Genomic DNA, 14,568 nt, shown 5'->3' with positions numbered 1-14,568 from the left:
ACTGGGTTATGAACTGCACAGGACCAGAAGTCCTCAAGCCTTGGGTAGCTTACACTCTACATTGTATGTGAAGCACTTTGTATTGGATGAGTGACCTCCCTCCCCATGGGCTCTGTGTGTATGGTGACTGGTAGACAGCAGCCTCTTTAAAGAGGGCATTTGTCTGTGCAACCTTAATCCATGCGGCTACTTAGGGTATGTCTACACTACAAAATTAGGTCAAATTTATAGAAGTCGGGGTTTTTAGAAATCGTTTTTATATAGTCGATTGTGTGTCCCCACACAAAATGCTCCAAGTACATGAAGTGCATTAACTCAGCGGAGTGCTTCCACAGTATCGAGGCTAGTGTCGACTCCGGAGCGTTGCACTGTGAGTAGCTATCCCACAGTTCCCACAGTCTCTGCCGCCCATTGGAATTCTGGGTTGAGATCCCAATGCCTGATGGGGCAAAAACATTGTTGAGGGTGGTTCTGGGTACGTGTCGTCAGCCCTCCCTCCCTCCGTGAAAGCAACGGCAGACAAGCATTTTGTGCCTTTTTTCCTGTGTTACCTTGTGCAGACGCCATTCCACGGCAAGCATGGAGCCCGCTCAGCTCACTGTCACCGTTCGTCTCCTGGATGCTGGCAGATGTGGTACTGCATTGCTACACAGCAGCAGCAACCCATTGCCTTGTGGCAGCAGACGGTGCAATAGGCCTGATAACCATCGTCATCATGTTCTAGATGCTCTTGGCTGCCTCGGTAAGGAGCACCTGCGCAGATATGGATGCAGGGACTGAAATAGGACTTGACCTGGTCATTTGCTTTAGTCCTGCTGGCAGTCATATAGCACCGTGTTCTCATGAGCAGCCAGGAGATGTGGATGGCTAGCAGTCCTACTGCACCGTCAGCTGCCAGCCAAAGATATAAAAGATAGATGAAGTGGATCAAAACCAGAAATAGACGAGATTTGTTTTGTATTCATTTGCCCCCCCTCCCTCCGTGAAATCAATGGCTGACAATCGTTTCGGTGAGATCTATTGGGCACCTTGAAAAGTTTAATGGTGATTCAGTCCCACCTTGACTACTAGAGGGAGGGATAGCTCAGTGGGTTGAGCATTGGCTTGCTAAACCCAGGGTTTTTAGTTCAATCCTTGAGGGGGCCATTCAGCGTGACAGTTTTTGTTTCTCCTTGATTAAAGCCACCCACTTTGTTGATTTAATACCCTGTAAGCCATGTCGACAGTCACCCCTCCCTCCGTCAGAGCAACGGCAGACAACTGTTCTGCGCCTTTTTTCCGTGCAGATACCATACCACAGCAAGCATGGAGCCCATTCAGATCACTTTGGCAATTAGGAGCACATTGAACACCACGTGCATTATCCAGTAGTAGATACAGCACCAGAAGCTACCAAAGCAAAACCGGGCAAGTAGGCGACATCAGTGCGGCGATGAGGACATGGACACAGACTTCTCTCAAAGCACTAGCCCTGGCAACGTGGGCATCACGGTGCTAATGGGACAGGCTCGTGTGGTGGAACGCCGATTCTGGGCCCGGGAAACAAGCACAGACTGGTTGTAGGATAATTCCCAGTGGCTGCAAAACTTTCACATGCGTAAGGGCACTTTCATGGAACTTATACCAAGATGAGAGCAGCCCCCACAGTTGAGAAGTGAATAGCAATAGCACTGTAGAAGCTTGCAACGCCAGACAGCTACCGGTCAGTCGGGAATCAATTTGGAGTTGGCAAATCAATTGTGGGGGCTGCTGTGATGCAAGTAGGCAACGCAATCAAAGATCGGCTGATATCAAGGGTACTGAGTCTGGGAAATGTGCAGGTTATAGTGGATGGCTTTGCTGCAATGGGATTCCCTAACTGTGGTGGGGCTATAGATGGAACCCATATCCCTATCTTGGCACCAGAGCATCAAGCCAGCGAGTACATAAACCGCAAGGGCTACTTTTCAATAGTGCTGCAAGCACTGGTGGATCACAAGGGACGTTTCACCAACATCAACATGGGATGGCTGGGAAAGGTACATGATGCTCACATCTTCAGGAACTCTAGTCTGTTTCAAAAAGCTGCAGGAAGGGACTTTCTTCCCAGACTAGAAAATAACCGTTGGGGATGTTGAAATGCCTATAGTTATCCTTAGGGACCCAGCCTACCCCTTAATGCCATGGCTTATGAAGCCATACACAAACAGCCTGGAGAGTAGTCAGGAGCTGTTCAACTACAGGCTGAGCAAGTGCAGAATGGTGGTAGAATGTGTATTTGGACATTTAAAAGCACGCTGGCGCAGTTTCCTGACTTGGTTAGACTTCAGCAAAACCAATATTCCCATTGTTATTATTGCTTGCTATGCACTCCACAATATCTGTGAGAGTAAAGGGGAGATGTTTAGGGCGGGGTGGGAGGTTGAGGCAAATCGCCTGGCTGTGGGGGCTTGTTTGGGGCTTTGACCCGGAGCGGCCCTTTGCCTCTCTGGTAGGCTTGCCTTAAGTTTCACACAGCACTGCTTTGGGTCCCTGTTATGGCCTCTGTCCTTCATGCCCTGGGAGATTTTGACAAATGTTTTGGCATTTTGAAAACTGGAACATAGTTCTGATAGCAAGGATTCCTCTCCCCATACAGAGATCAGATCCTGTACCTCCCGTTCAGTCCATGCTGGAGCTCTTTTGCGATTCTGGGACTCCATCATGGTCACCTCTGCGGATGAACTGTGCACTCACCTGCAGCTTGCCACGCTGGCCAAACAAGAAATGAGATTCAAAACTTTGCAGGCCTTTTCCTGTCTGCCAGTGCACCTGAGTTGAGAGTGCTGTCCAGAGCGGTCACAATGGAGCACTCTGGGATAGCTCCCGGAGGCCAATACTATCAAATTGCATCCACACTACCCAAAATTCGACCCGGCAAGGCCCATTTCAGCACTAATCCCCTTGTCGGGGGTGGAGTAAAGAAATCGATTTTAAGAGCCCTTTAAATCGAAAAAAAGGGCTGTGTCATGTGGATGGGTACAGGGTTAAATCGATCTAACACTGCTAAATTCAACCTCAACTCCTAGTGTAGACCAGGGCTTAGAGCCTTGATGCAAAACAAGGCCACGCCCAATGCCCCATCTCTAGCTGCTTGTTAAGCCAGCTGCATGATTCTAGAGAATTCGGGTGAAGCTATGTAATCAGACCACTTGATGTTTCCTAGACAGGGTGGATAAAAATCAATGATTAAAAAAAAAAAACAAAAACAAAAAAAAACTTGATTTAAATCAGCTTTTTTTTTTTTGATAAAATGCTCTTTTGGGGAAAAAACCTTATCTCAAGATAGTTAAAACTAAGATACATTAGAGCTCATATCTCATCATGGAATAGGGATTATAAATTCTAATTCTATAGTATGAGAATATATTCATGTAATGTTTAAGAAAAGTTTTGTAAATGAGTTACAATAGTTCATGGATTAGGGACTCAATTTTATGCTTCTGTATAGAAAGATTAACCTAAATCATTTATCTATTCAATGGGACTCAGTGCTCAGTCTAGAAGATACCATCAGAGATGCTTAGTTTTGCAGTTCTCAAACTGTGGATTTGTGTCTCCAGAGGTAACTTGCTTTTTAATAGCAAAAATGTTTTTAAATAAATAGAAAGGTGAGAAATAACAGACCTCAACTCTATTGTCCCTCTGCAAATGTGTGTACAAAGAGTCAGTCCCTTACCTCTCTCTAAAAGGTGCAAAGTTTCAAAAAGTTCAATGAATAGAAGATTTTTGGGGGGCAGAATAGATCTGGACAAGGAGAAGAAGTCTGGAGATAAATGTGAGAAGCAAGGGACTTATGCTTGTTTTGTTAAATTATGTCTGCTGTTGAAGAAAAAAAATCCAGAATACTTAATGTTGTTTTAGCTAAATAAAACAATTTAAATGTCTGTCTGGTGATGTTCTCCTCCTAATACAGCATGGCAAGAAAATCCTCCATATATTAATAATTAACTTGTTGAATTGAAGATATTTATGAAATCATGGGGAGGTGAACTATCTGCTTCAATTACCTTTGGTAAAGGAAACCACCAAACAATTGTTCATTTTCTGATCCAGTATAGCTGTAAAAAACTAATCTGAAAAGTTTTCAAAATAAGTAACTGTTTAAAAATTGTATAGTGTGTATCTTCTAAAAATGGAACCACAACTCGGATTGTAGAAGAATATGTATGAAGGTTATAACCACCAACAAGAATGCACTTTTATGTAGAAAACCATGATTAAATCAAGTCTTCCTGACTAGTGATTTAAATCAAATCCACCCTGTTTCTAGACCAGTCCATCTATATCCAGGCTAGACATAGCTTCCCTTCTTCCAGAACACTAAAGCAGATCTAGATCACTGGGGCCTTGACAACCTGTTTACTGATGTAGCATTAAGTCTTTCACCAACAGCTGGACTTTCCCAAATCCCCAGTTTACTAAAACTACCTAGTTTAAATAGCATTAAGCATCTGCAGAGGAACTGATAGGGCACAGGAAACCTCCCCTACAAGTTCAGATGATGCCGGTCCTTGAGTTGCCAGAGCCATGGCAACCCAGCCTGCAGCATCACTCCCCCACATAACCTCTAAGGCCAGGGACATCAGGGTCGGGCACTGCAGGAAAGTGGTTGGTTGCCAGGAGACAAGGCTTTTAAGCACCAACAAGGATGAAATAGGAAATAGGCCAGAGCCTCTTCCCTTGGAGAGGATCTACAGTAACAGCAGCCTCTAAATCCACTAAGCAACAGGGACTGGCACCGAATGAGTCTCGGGCTGTTAGTTTGGTTCAGACAACCCTCAGCCTAAAGTTCACCCTGGCCACCCAGGGAAGTGCATCACTAGCACAACTCCCCCATGAGCAGGGGTTGGGGGAAACAGGGTCATGTTCCACCTGTGCCACTCCACTGATAACTGCAGAGGCGTAAGCGCCAAGGCAGGATTTGGTCTTACTGTCCTTAGGAGACGTGATGGGGTGCTGGGTACATGGCTATTCCCAGCTGTGTTAACTGAACAGACACTGGGAAGAGGCTGGTTTCCTCCCAGGGAGGCTACGGCAATTCAGCAAGAGGGAGCCATTGTGCAATTACTAAACATTTATTGGCTGGTCATTTCAGAGTAGGGTTACTACACACGTTTAGTGATGGTTCCACTGAGAGCAATTCACTAAAGCTGCCACTTAACGGAGTCAACCATTCACCCCCTCAACATCCGATCTGAGGGAGTCCATACACAAACTGCAAGTGGGGGCTCTGGATTATTCCTCTCCAGCCCCTCCCCTCCACACAGATCTACTTCTTCTGGTTGCTCCATTTGGCCATCCTGTTGTTGATGGGAGTCTTCATGAAGCGGCTAGAGCTCATATAGACTGCAATCTTCTCCAGGGCCTGGCGGGGAGGAGAAAGCAGAGGAAGAGCCCTGAGCAGAGGGGAGACACACAGTCTGCTTCCCAGACCACCTCACAACACAGCCTCAACCCCCTGAAACATGAACATGAAGCCTGAGCCTTTTCTGGGCCACACCAAAGGAGGTCCCCTATGCCCCCGGGTGAGGAGTCTGATCAGTGTTGTCAAGCAAGCCCCTGAGGAACCAGTTATACCTGATGGCATGGTGGGACATTTTCTGCCCTACTCCCTTTGTGCTGCTCAAAGAGTGACCACACCCCCAACTAGCTAGGGTTTCCCCCAGCACTGAAGAGTGGTGATCCCCTCAGTGCAAAGTTGGCTCCTGTACTTCCTCCCTACAGTCACCAGGGCAGGAGTGGCCAGAGCACATCGTCCATTTTAAGATAACCTTTTAGGGACTGTTGCCTCCTGCCACAGGTTAGAGAAGCCACAATGCTGCTCTCTGCTCTGGCCAGGCCAAAGTTAGGAATCCATAGCTCCCAGATACTGCCTTGTACCTTAGCAGGCTGGAGACTCGCCCATTGCTCCTGATCCACATACGAGGACTCTCTCTTGCTTCACCAAAGCTATGGCTGAAGTCAGGCAGGGATAATATAGCAAACTACTAATGGCAGGTATGGACTTTGCTTCCTTTCTGTCCCAGCACCTATTTCCACTTGGAGCCAGCGCCTGCCACTTCAGCCATTTCTATAGCAGCTCATGATCAACAACCTACAGAGCAAGGGCTAAGCAGAACAGGAGCGAGTGCGCTTCGGGAATCCCAAAAAGACATTTCTTAGGAGAGCTCAGAGGATAGGAGTGTCCCATCCCAGCTTGCCAGTGCCACCTGAAGAGTGTCTGCCAAGATCACCAAGCAAGCAGGGCACCAAGTGGCTACCTCTCCATTAGAGAAGGGGGTAGCCAGTCCTCAGAGGCCAGCAGAGAGCCCATCAGATACATGGCCAAGGAGAGAGACTCCCTTTCTCTCAGAGGAAGGCCTCAGAGTCGGGGCTGAAGCACATCTATATGGCACTGGGGAGGGGGAGAAACCCATGTGGCTACAGAGCAAAGGGGACTTCACTCTCTCCAGAGTTGTCAGACTGCCCCTCTCTGGCACCAATAGGGCAGAGATTTCCATTACCACCGGAATCACTAACAAGTACTTGTTAGCGATAGCTCCGGCTGCTGCTGTATCTGTTAGAGAATAAACGCTTTGCAGAGAACTTGGCCTCCCAAGCTTCTAGCAACAGGCAAAGGAGTTAATGTTTGCAGCTGGAATGGAGAAACTGGTTACATCAAGTGGAATGGGTCACAGCCCCATGCCCCCACAGCAAGCTGGGCTATCCCTGGGTAACCAGGGTACTGTGTTACAGGAGTCGGGGCAAACCTCACCTCAAAGCGGTCAAGAAAATGCTTCAGGTTTTGGAACTGATCCAGGCACTTGGGCTCAAGCATGCGGTTCTGGTCCAGGACGTCGTACATGAGAAAGTCAACAAAAGTGATCTGGAGACAGAGAGACAGAGGTGATATAGGGCAGTAGGAGTTTGTTCCCATGCCCTCCCCCAATCACACCCCCACCATGTACCTTCTCCCCAGCAAACCACTTCCTCTTCCCCAGGAACTGGGAGAACAGCTTCAGCTTCCCAGGCAACTGCTCCAAGTAGCCAGGCTTCAGTTTCTCCTGCAGAGAGGAAGAGGGAAAGATTTCAGAGACAGCTGTGGATTAGACCAAGGCAACCCTGTGCTCACCCAATGTACAGTAAATTCTTCTAGTGGGAAGGGCACCTAGAGTTTCCCATTGTCATAATAGGAATCCAAGGCCTGGTCTACACGGGGGGGGGGGGAGATTGACCTAAGATACGCAACTTCAGCTATGAGAATAGCGTAGCTGAACTTGACGCATCTTAAGTCGACTTCCCTCATGTCCTCACGGCGTGGGGTTGACTGCTGCCGCTCCCCCATCGACTCCTATACTCCACCACGGCGAGAGCGGAAGTAGAGTTGATGGCAGACCGATCAGGGATTGATCTATCATGTCTAAACTAGACAAGATAAATAGACCCCCGATAGCTTGACCTGCCGATCCGACGGCTAGTGTAGACGTACCCCAAGGGTGAGCAGCATCATGCTTCAGGGCAGGTCACCTGTGACGGCCAGGAAGGACTCCCCCAGGTACAGCATTATGCAAGTGACAGAGACTCTTATTCACCTGCCCCTGAAGGATTAAGTATTGGACCAGAAACAGAACAGCAGCTAAATGGACCCAATCTAATAAGGAAAATCCTGTGGTGCCAATAGCACTGTGCTGGAGTGGGATTTGTCGTGGCATCAACAGAGTCTTATTGCAGCCCCCCAGGACAGCATGGATGAACTCACAAAGTCGGGATTGTAGCAGATCATTACGAGGCTCATACGGAAATCCATGGCCTGGTTCTCCAGCATGTCCACTCGCAGCATCTCCTCCTCTGTCTCGCCACCTGCAAGACAGAACAAATGTCAGAGTGCTCACTGGCAGCTACCCAGCCAAATCCCAGCCCCTTGATCATTAGTGAGGTCCAGACCTCCCCCACAGATACTCACACAACTTGTGCTTGCGGGCAATATACCGGAGGATGGCATTGCTCTGCGTAAGCTTGTTCTTGCCATCAATAAGGTAGGGCAGCTGGAAGGGCAGTCAGAGGCAGGGTTAGTAAGCAATCTCTTCCCACTTCTCCAGCTCCCACACTCCCCCATCTGGACACACTCCCTGACTCTTCATCACCTCCCTGCTACAGCTGCACAAGAACCCCACCGATACCCTAGCGTTGGTCCCCACCCAGAATCCATCTGAATCAGTGAAACCCCCAAATCCACCACACCCCAAGGAAGGGCCTGCCTGCCCACCCACCCAGAGCAATTCTACATACATTTGGGAAATCCAGTCCCAGCTTCTCCTTCTCATTAATCCAATGGCTTTTGTCATAGTCTGGAGCTGGAAGGAGAACAGAGGGTAGATCACAGGCCACTGCCAAAATAACCACCCAATTCCTTCCCCTGGCATCTTAGGGCAGCATGCCACACACTTGTGGTGCAGATTCTCCATGGTGATGAGCAACATCAGCTCACTGAAGGCGGAGAGCATACCAGGGGCTCAGCACTCCTGAAAGTCAGGTCCTAAATCAAAGAAGGCCTGAGCCTGAATCCTTCCAGGCCAACTCTCCCTCAGCCATCAAGTAGCCATGTCTACACAAGAAGGCTGCTTTGGTTTAAATTAAGGTGAAATTTCTAACCTGGTGTAGGTTAAACTGGTGCAAAAAGCTGTGTGGATCCCCTTTACTTTGTTTTAAGTCAGGTGTATTTCATTTTAGCATAACTATAAGCCTGGTCTGAACTGAAATCAAAAGGTCTACATAGCCCTTTGCACCAGTTTAGCTAAGCCCGTTTAAAAAAATTGCACCTTAAAACAGATGCAGTTTTCTTTAGAACAAGTGCACAGTTTCAGGACCTGTTGTAATTTGAACTGGCTGCCAATTAACTTTAGTCCACCCTGTTAAGTTATTGACAGAGTTGTAAACAATAAACTCAAAGTCCACTGTCAGCCAATTCAACTTGCAGTGCGTCCAAAAACTCTGGCCTGGATAACAAGTGTGGAACTACACCTGCTGGGAATACAGGTTAAAAGAGCCTATACCAGATAAGAGGAAATAAGCAGTCTTGGTTTCTAGAGGACAATGTTGAGTACAAAACCTCACAGCCAACTGGGGCTTTATTTGGCAGATAAGAGCATTCATCCATGCACATTTACTGCCCCTAGCGCGAGATGGGGCAGCCCCAAGAGCTCACCACAACCCTATGCAACACATTAGGGCACAAAGCGGGGCATTCTCCATCTAGTTGGTCGTCCTCTGCGGTTTCAGCTTGGTAGAATGTGGGGACAAGTTAGAATTTGGCCAGGGCATGAGGAGAACACAAAAGGTGTTTTCACACCAAGAGAAAGTGCACTTACCACAAGTTAAAATCCTAGTGACGACAGACGTTGCAGTTGTAGTTTTAACTCAATCTGTCGACCAATGTTAAAGACTAGAGGGGAATCTGGTGTTTACGTCTATTTGCTGCCTTACATTAGAACAACTGCCTTAACTAGGAAGTGAAGGCAACTAGAGTTAGCCAACCCAGACAAACACTTTTTGCAGGGTGACATGCCCCAAATTACTACAGGCACTCAGTGGAGCACTTGGGGGGGGGAATGACCCAGATTCACTGTTCACCCTGGAGGTCAGCAGTACCAAATTCTGCCCCAGCCCTGAAGAGAGAACCAACCCAACTTCACTTCCCCGGATCCTACATGATCCCAACCTAAGATTGTATAGCTGCATGCAACAGATGCTAAGCAGTAGCATGGACTACAGCTGACATATGCTATTAGAGCTGTATGCAAGGAGGCTGTCAAAACATACACACCTAACCCTTTGGTACAGGATAAAATGCTGGCTTCTCCATCATAGTAATAACCTAAGCCACTGTTAACAAGTTTTTAGATGCTGAACTGCCTAACAAGAGCAGCGAAGATATTTGGGGAGGTCATCTGGAGCAATACCCTTTATGCTGAAAGCACTCAGGCACCAAGAGATTCCAGAGCTCATGCCAGGGATGGAGGATTAGAAATCCAAGCTAATGAGCATGCAACTTTCTGGTGAGTTTGTTACAGGAAAGCATTCCTTGCAATAGGTAGTTTTCTAGCAGTCTTTAAAGACGGACTATTAGCACGCTCACTAAGATGGATTTGAGAGAATCCAATGCAATGGGATTTGCTGAGAGCTAGGAGCACGTGTTTGAGCAGAATGGTAAAACAGGACACATTCCTGAAATTAATGAATCAAGAGTTCTCTCTAAAGACCTAGCCACTAGGATATAACAGGCTAGATATCGGAGGATTAGCAGCCCTATGCTGGCTCAGGCCTCATTGGTATGTTGGTTAATCCAGCCCTGATTACATGGTTTGTCAGATACCAATCCAACAGCCAAGGACTGTGGGATCCACTTCCTACTTCCTTAGTGTAAACATTACCCCATCAAACACCAAGTCAGCATGTTGCAGCACATAACCCTCTGGAATGCATAGCATGAATCTCCTTCAGTGGCGTGCCAAGAATTGCTTGTGGGACCAGTAACCTTTACTCTCTGGAAACTCAGACAGCACAGAGCTGGGACTAGTCCAAGTCAGCCAGGCAAAAAGCCCTCAAAGCTACCAGCAGACTCACTAGAGCCTTTTGCCTAGGCAAGGGAAAGGGGTGCCTCTGTAGAATCAGGAACAGAACTCCTACACAAACCAGCAGTTCCTGGCCCCTTTGAATGCTTTCCACTTGTTGAGCTAGGGGAGGGCTAGCTTTGCTCCCTGCCTGCAGCACTCACCTTCCCCACAGCTGTACATCTTGTCCTCATATGCTGTGCCCGTGTATTCCAGCAGCAATCGGATGGAGTGAGCAAGCTGCAGGGAGAAGACCATGGCAACGTGAGAGGCTGCATGTATCCGTGTTAGAGCAGGGAGATTCTGACCTCAGGGGTACAGGAGTCAAGTTAGCCATCAACTTTACCCAGAAGAGCCACAGGGGTGTGAATGCATTATTTCATTTATTATAGTACTAGATATTCATATTTAGACAGTATGACAGGAAATATCTAGTGACTATATTAGTCTCACAGCAAAATGACGGTGCAAGTATTAATTTATCAACTGCTATTGGCTAACATAGCATAAGCATCCTGATTGGTTAATAATTAAATCAGTGTTTTAATAATGTGCTGCAAAGAGCCACAGGAGACATGATAAAAAGTCATTGGCAGCCTGCAAGCCTGAGTCCGAGTCTTAGTGGTCTAAAGTAATTAGACTAGAAGAATATTAGGGTTGGAAGAGATCTCAAGAGGTCATCTAGTCCACCATCCCCACAGGCTCAGACCTGGCTCCCTGAGCTGGGATCTCTGCAGCTTATAACATCCCACCACCTTCATCAAAGGAATCTCTTGGGGTTGAATTTCCAGGCTTTTTTTGGGGTGGGGTACAGAAGGTGAGGACCCATCACAGAGGGCAGAACTCACGTCACCCCTTGGTTTGTCTTTCAGGACCCTGGTCACTGTGGTTGCAGCAATGAACGGGAGCAGTGACTTCTCCTCTTTCATCTGTCAGTACCCTCGCTGGTGACAGTCACTACAGCACTTGTCCTCAAGTGCCTTAGACACATCTTAGCCCATACAAAAACCAGGTCAGTCTCACACACCCTTTACAGATAGGAAAACTGAGGCACAGATTAAGATCTAGTTTCTAAAGAATGATCTCTAATTTTGGGTGCCCAATGGGCATCACCTGAAGACCAGGCCCCAGCTGTCTCAAATCGGGTCCTCAAACAATGGAAAAAACCCTGCACGAGGCCAACATTCCTGCCTGAGGACATGTAGTCAGTGAGAGGAGCTAAATTAGAACTCAACACCACCAGAGCAGTACCCTGCCCGCAGAGACGGGCAATTCCACACTCGTGTCAGCTGCCCAGAAACGCTACATCAGTTCCACTAATATCAAAGAGGCTGCATAACTCGCGGAGATCCTCACCAAGGTGTAGTAAGATGAAGCCCTGAAACATAACACCCTTGGTATCAGAGGCCCAGTATGAGGCCTAAAGCATGAGTTAAAGTAATGGTCAAGACTTTGCTAACATAAAGTTAAGCTGTGAGCTAGAGACAGGCCTGCTCACAGAAGCTGGCAAGGAAAGGGCTGATGCTGCAAGAAGATACAGACCTAAAAGGTACTGGACACTAGATATCGGAACACTCAGATACTTGCACATTTCACACACATAAGAAGCAACAGGCTGACCTATCCTAAAGACAGGGGCAAAAGGATACTATGATGGATAGAGTTGTTTTGTTCGAACCAACATGTACAAGGTGAGAGGTGGCACCTTGCTACGTAGAGGGGTTGCACCTCAATATGTCAGGAATTATGTACAACTTGTTTGTACCTGTGTATAAGATGCATCCCTGGGGCGGTGTCTTTGTCTGGCCTAGGGGGCAGTGGAGAGTCCCACCACTGACTGAGCCGGTCCACTGTCAGGGGGCACATATTCTTAGTATGCCCTGTAGAGTCTACAGGAAACTAGTACTGTGCTTTATTTGACAATAAGCCTGGCCAGGTGCCTTATTGGAGTCCGTGGTCATTGCGGGTTCTCTTGGGGTCTGCTGTGTCAGCTCTCTGCAGGGCCGGGGCAGCACACAGAGGGAACATGCATGCAGCCCACTGTCATCAACACTGAACAGAGCAGAACATCACACCGGTGGTGTCTGACAACACAAGGCAGGCTCAAACAAGCACAGGCAGAGCAGCTGGGAGGCTTGGTTAGCACTGGGCACAAAACCACCACCCCTAGCTGCACACAGGGCTTGCAAGTGTAACAGTTTTGCAATCCAGTCCTTCCCACATGGACACCGCGCAAGGCAAGAGGGCTACAGCGCACAGCACCATGTGCATGGGAGCAGGAGATGGCATGCTCAGGGGTAAGGCCGTTTCTGCCTTCCAGTGGTTTGGAACAGTTTGAGACCATCCCTGTTCTGAGCAGCCAGTTGTCCCCTTGGGGTGGGAAGGGAAATAGATAATGGAGCGAGATCTCCCCCACCTCCAATCTTGAGTCAGGTGCTTTGGCCCTCTATCTGCCCTTTCCTCGCTCTTCTCTGTGGCAAGTGAACAGAGACCACTTCCCCAATGCCTGTCCCATAGCTCTGAAGCCTCCTATAGATCCCTAGAGACCCCCTGGGACAAAAGCACAGGGGCAGCCTTATTTTGTTTTTCTGGGCGCTCATCTACAGAGACTCTTGCAATAGCAGAGGGCTCTGTTGAAAGCCATGCAGGAAAGCAGCAGGGCCCGCAGGTTGTGTTTGCTGCAAGGAGGGGCAGGTGGGCTTCAGGGCATAATTAACAAGCAGGGGGAGCATCAGCTCCATCAATAGGGCCCAACCAAATTCATGGCCCATTTTGGTCAATTTCACAGTCCTAGGATTTTTAAAAACTGCAGATTTCATGATTTCAGCTATTTAAATTTGAAATGTCACAATGTCTAGGGGTCCTGACCCAACAAGGAGTAGGGGGCGGAAGGCAGCAGTCATAAGGTTATCGGGGTGCGGGGGGGGGGGTGTTGTGGTACTACTTCTTCAGAGCTGGACAGCAGCCCAGAAGCAAGCATGGCCCAGTATGGTATTGCCACCCGTACTTCTGCGCTGGGGCCCAGGGGGTGCTGCCTTCAAAGCTGGGTGCCCGGCCAGCAGCAGCCGCTCTCCGGCCGCCCAGCTCTGAAGGCAGCTCAGAAGTAAGGGTGGCCATACCACAAACCCCGAAAGTTACCTTGCGATCCCACCACGACTCCCTTTTGGGTCAGGGCCCCGATTTGAGGAAGGCTGGTCTCCCAGGGAGGCCTGCAGAGAGGAGGGTAAAAGCAAGCACAGGCACACGCACCGGGTTTCACGGTCGGGGACGCGTCCGTGGTGGCGGTGAATTCGGTGGGGCCCCACGCAGCAAGGCTTAGCGGCCTCAAGACACAGGACCCCGAGAGTCAGGGCCAGGATTGCCCAGAGCAGGGAGAAGTGAAAACAGCAGCTGTTGCTGGACAGCCCCCAGCCCGCCACCCCCCTGAGCCTGGGGCTGCGGCACGGCCTGACTCACCCCGCGGATGTCCCAGTACCCGAGAACCAGCGGCATATTGCGCTGCTCCGGCGGCTACACCCAGCGGGGAACCGCTCCCCCGAGCGCGGCGGCAGAGTTTATAACCCGCCCAGCAAGGGGCGCGGCTGCGGAGCAAAACCGAATTGGGCGGTGAAAGGGCACGCGCCGCCCGAATCGTTCTAGCCCAGGTTTTGTTTTACACGGGGCGGTGCCTTTTTAAATGAAGCAGCTCCCGGCGAGGGGGGAGCCTGAGCAGAAAGAGAGGAGGAGGGAGCGGCTGGAAAATGGCTAGAGCCGCTCGCACAGGAGATGTGGCTCGAAGCGAGGGGCCTGCGCGGAGATTTAATCCGAAGCAAAGCTCGCGCTCAGCCTCCCAGAAAACCAGGGGCCCGAGTCTCCTCTTGTTCACCCAGTTTAGCACCAAGGCAGCTCCCCTGACCTAAATGGAGTTACTCCTGATTTACCCCTGGGTGAGTGAGAGGGGAATGGGGCTCAGTGGAGT

At 49.0% G+C, this 14,568-nt stretch overlaps 1 protein-coding gene across 1 annotated transcript; it reads right to left on the bottom strand.

The window, feature by feature from the left end:
* Positions 1-5,080: 5,080 nt before the first annotated feature.
* LOC119846373 (glutathione S-transferase Mu 1-like) lies at positions 5,081-14,270 on the bottom strand. Its single transcript, XM_038379965.2, has 8 exons — positions 14,067-14,270; positions 10,775-10,850; positions 8,290-8,354; positions 7,964-8,045; positions 7,760-7,860; positions 6,969-7,064; positions 6,776-6,886; positions 5,081-5,386 (listed from the first exon to the last, which is right to left on the bottom strand). The coding sequence occupies exons 1-8, from the start codon at positions 14,100-14,102 to the stop codon at positions 5,291-5,293; spliced, it is 663 nt and encodes a 220-aa protein (XP_038235893.1). The 5' UTR covers positions 14,103-14,270; the 3' UTR covers positions 5,081-5,290.
* Between the last annotated feature and the right edge of the window lie 298 nt (positions 14,271-14,568).

The sequence above is a fragment of the Dermochelys coriacea genome, chromosome 21 (assembly GCF_009764565.3).
Source record: "Dermochelys coriacea isolate rDerCor1 chromosome 21, rDerCor1.pri.v4, whole genome shotgun sequence".
Taxonomy (NCBI): domain Eukaryota; kingdom Metazoa; phylum Chordata; order Testudines; family Dermochelyidae; genus Dermochelys; species Dermochelys coriacea.
The sequence above is the reverse complement of the archived record's forward strand: the minus strand, read 5'-3'. Positions and strand labels throughout refer to the sequence as shown.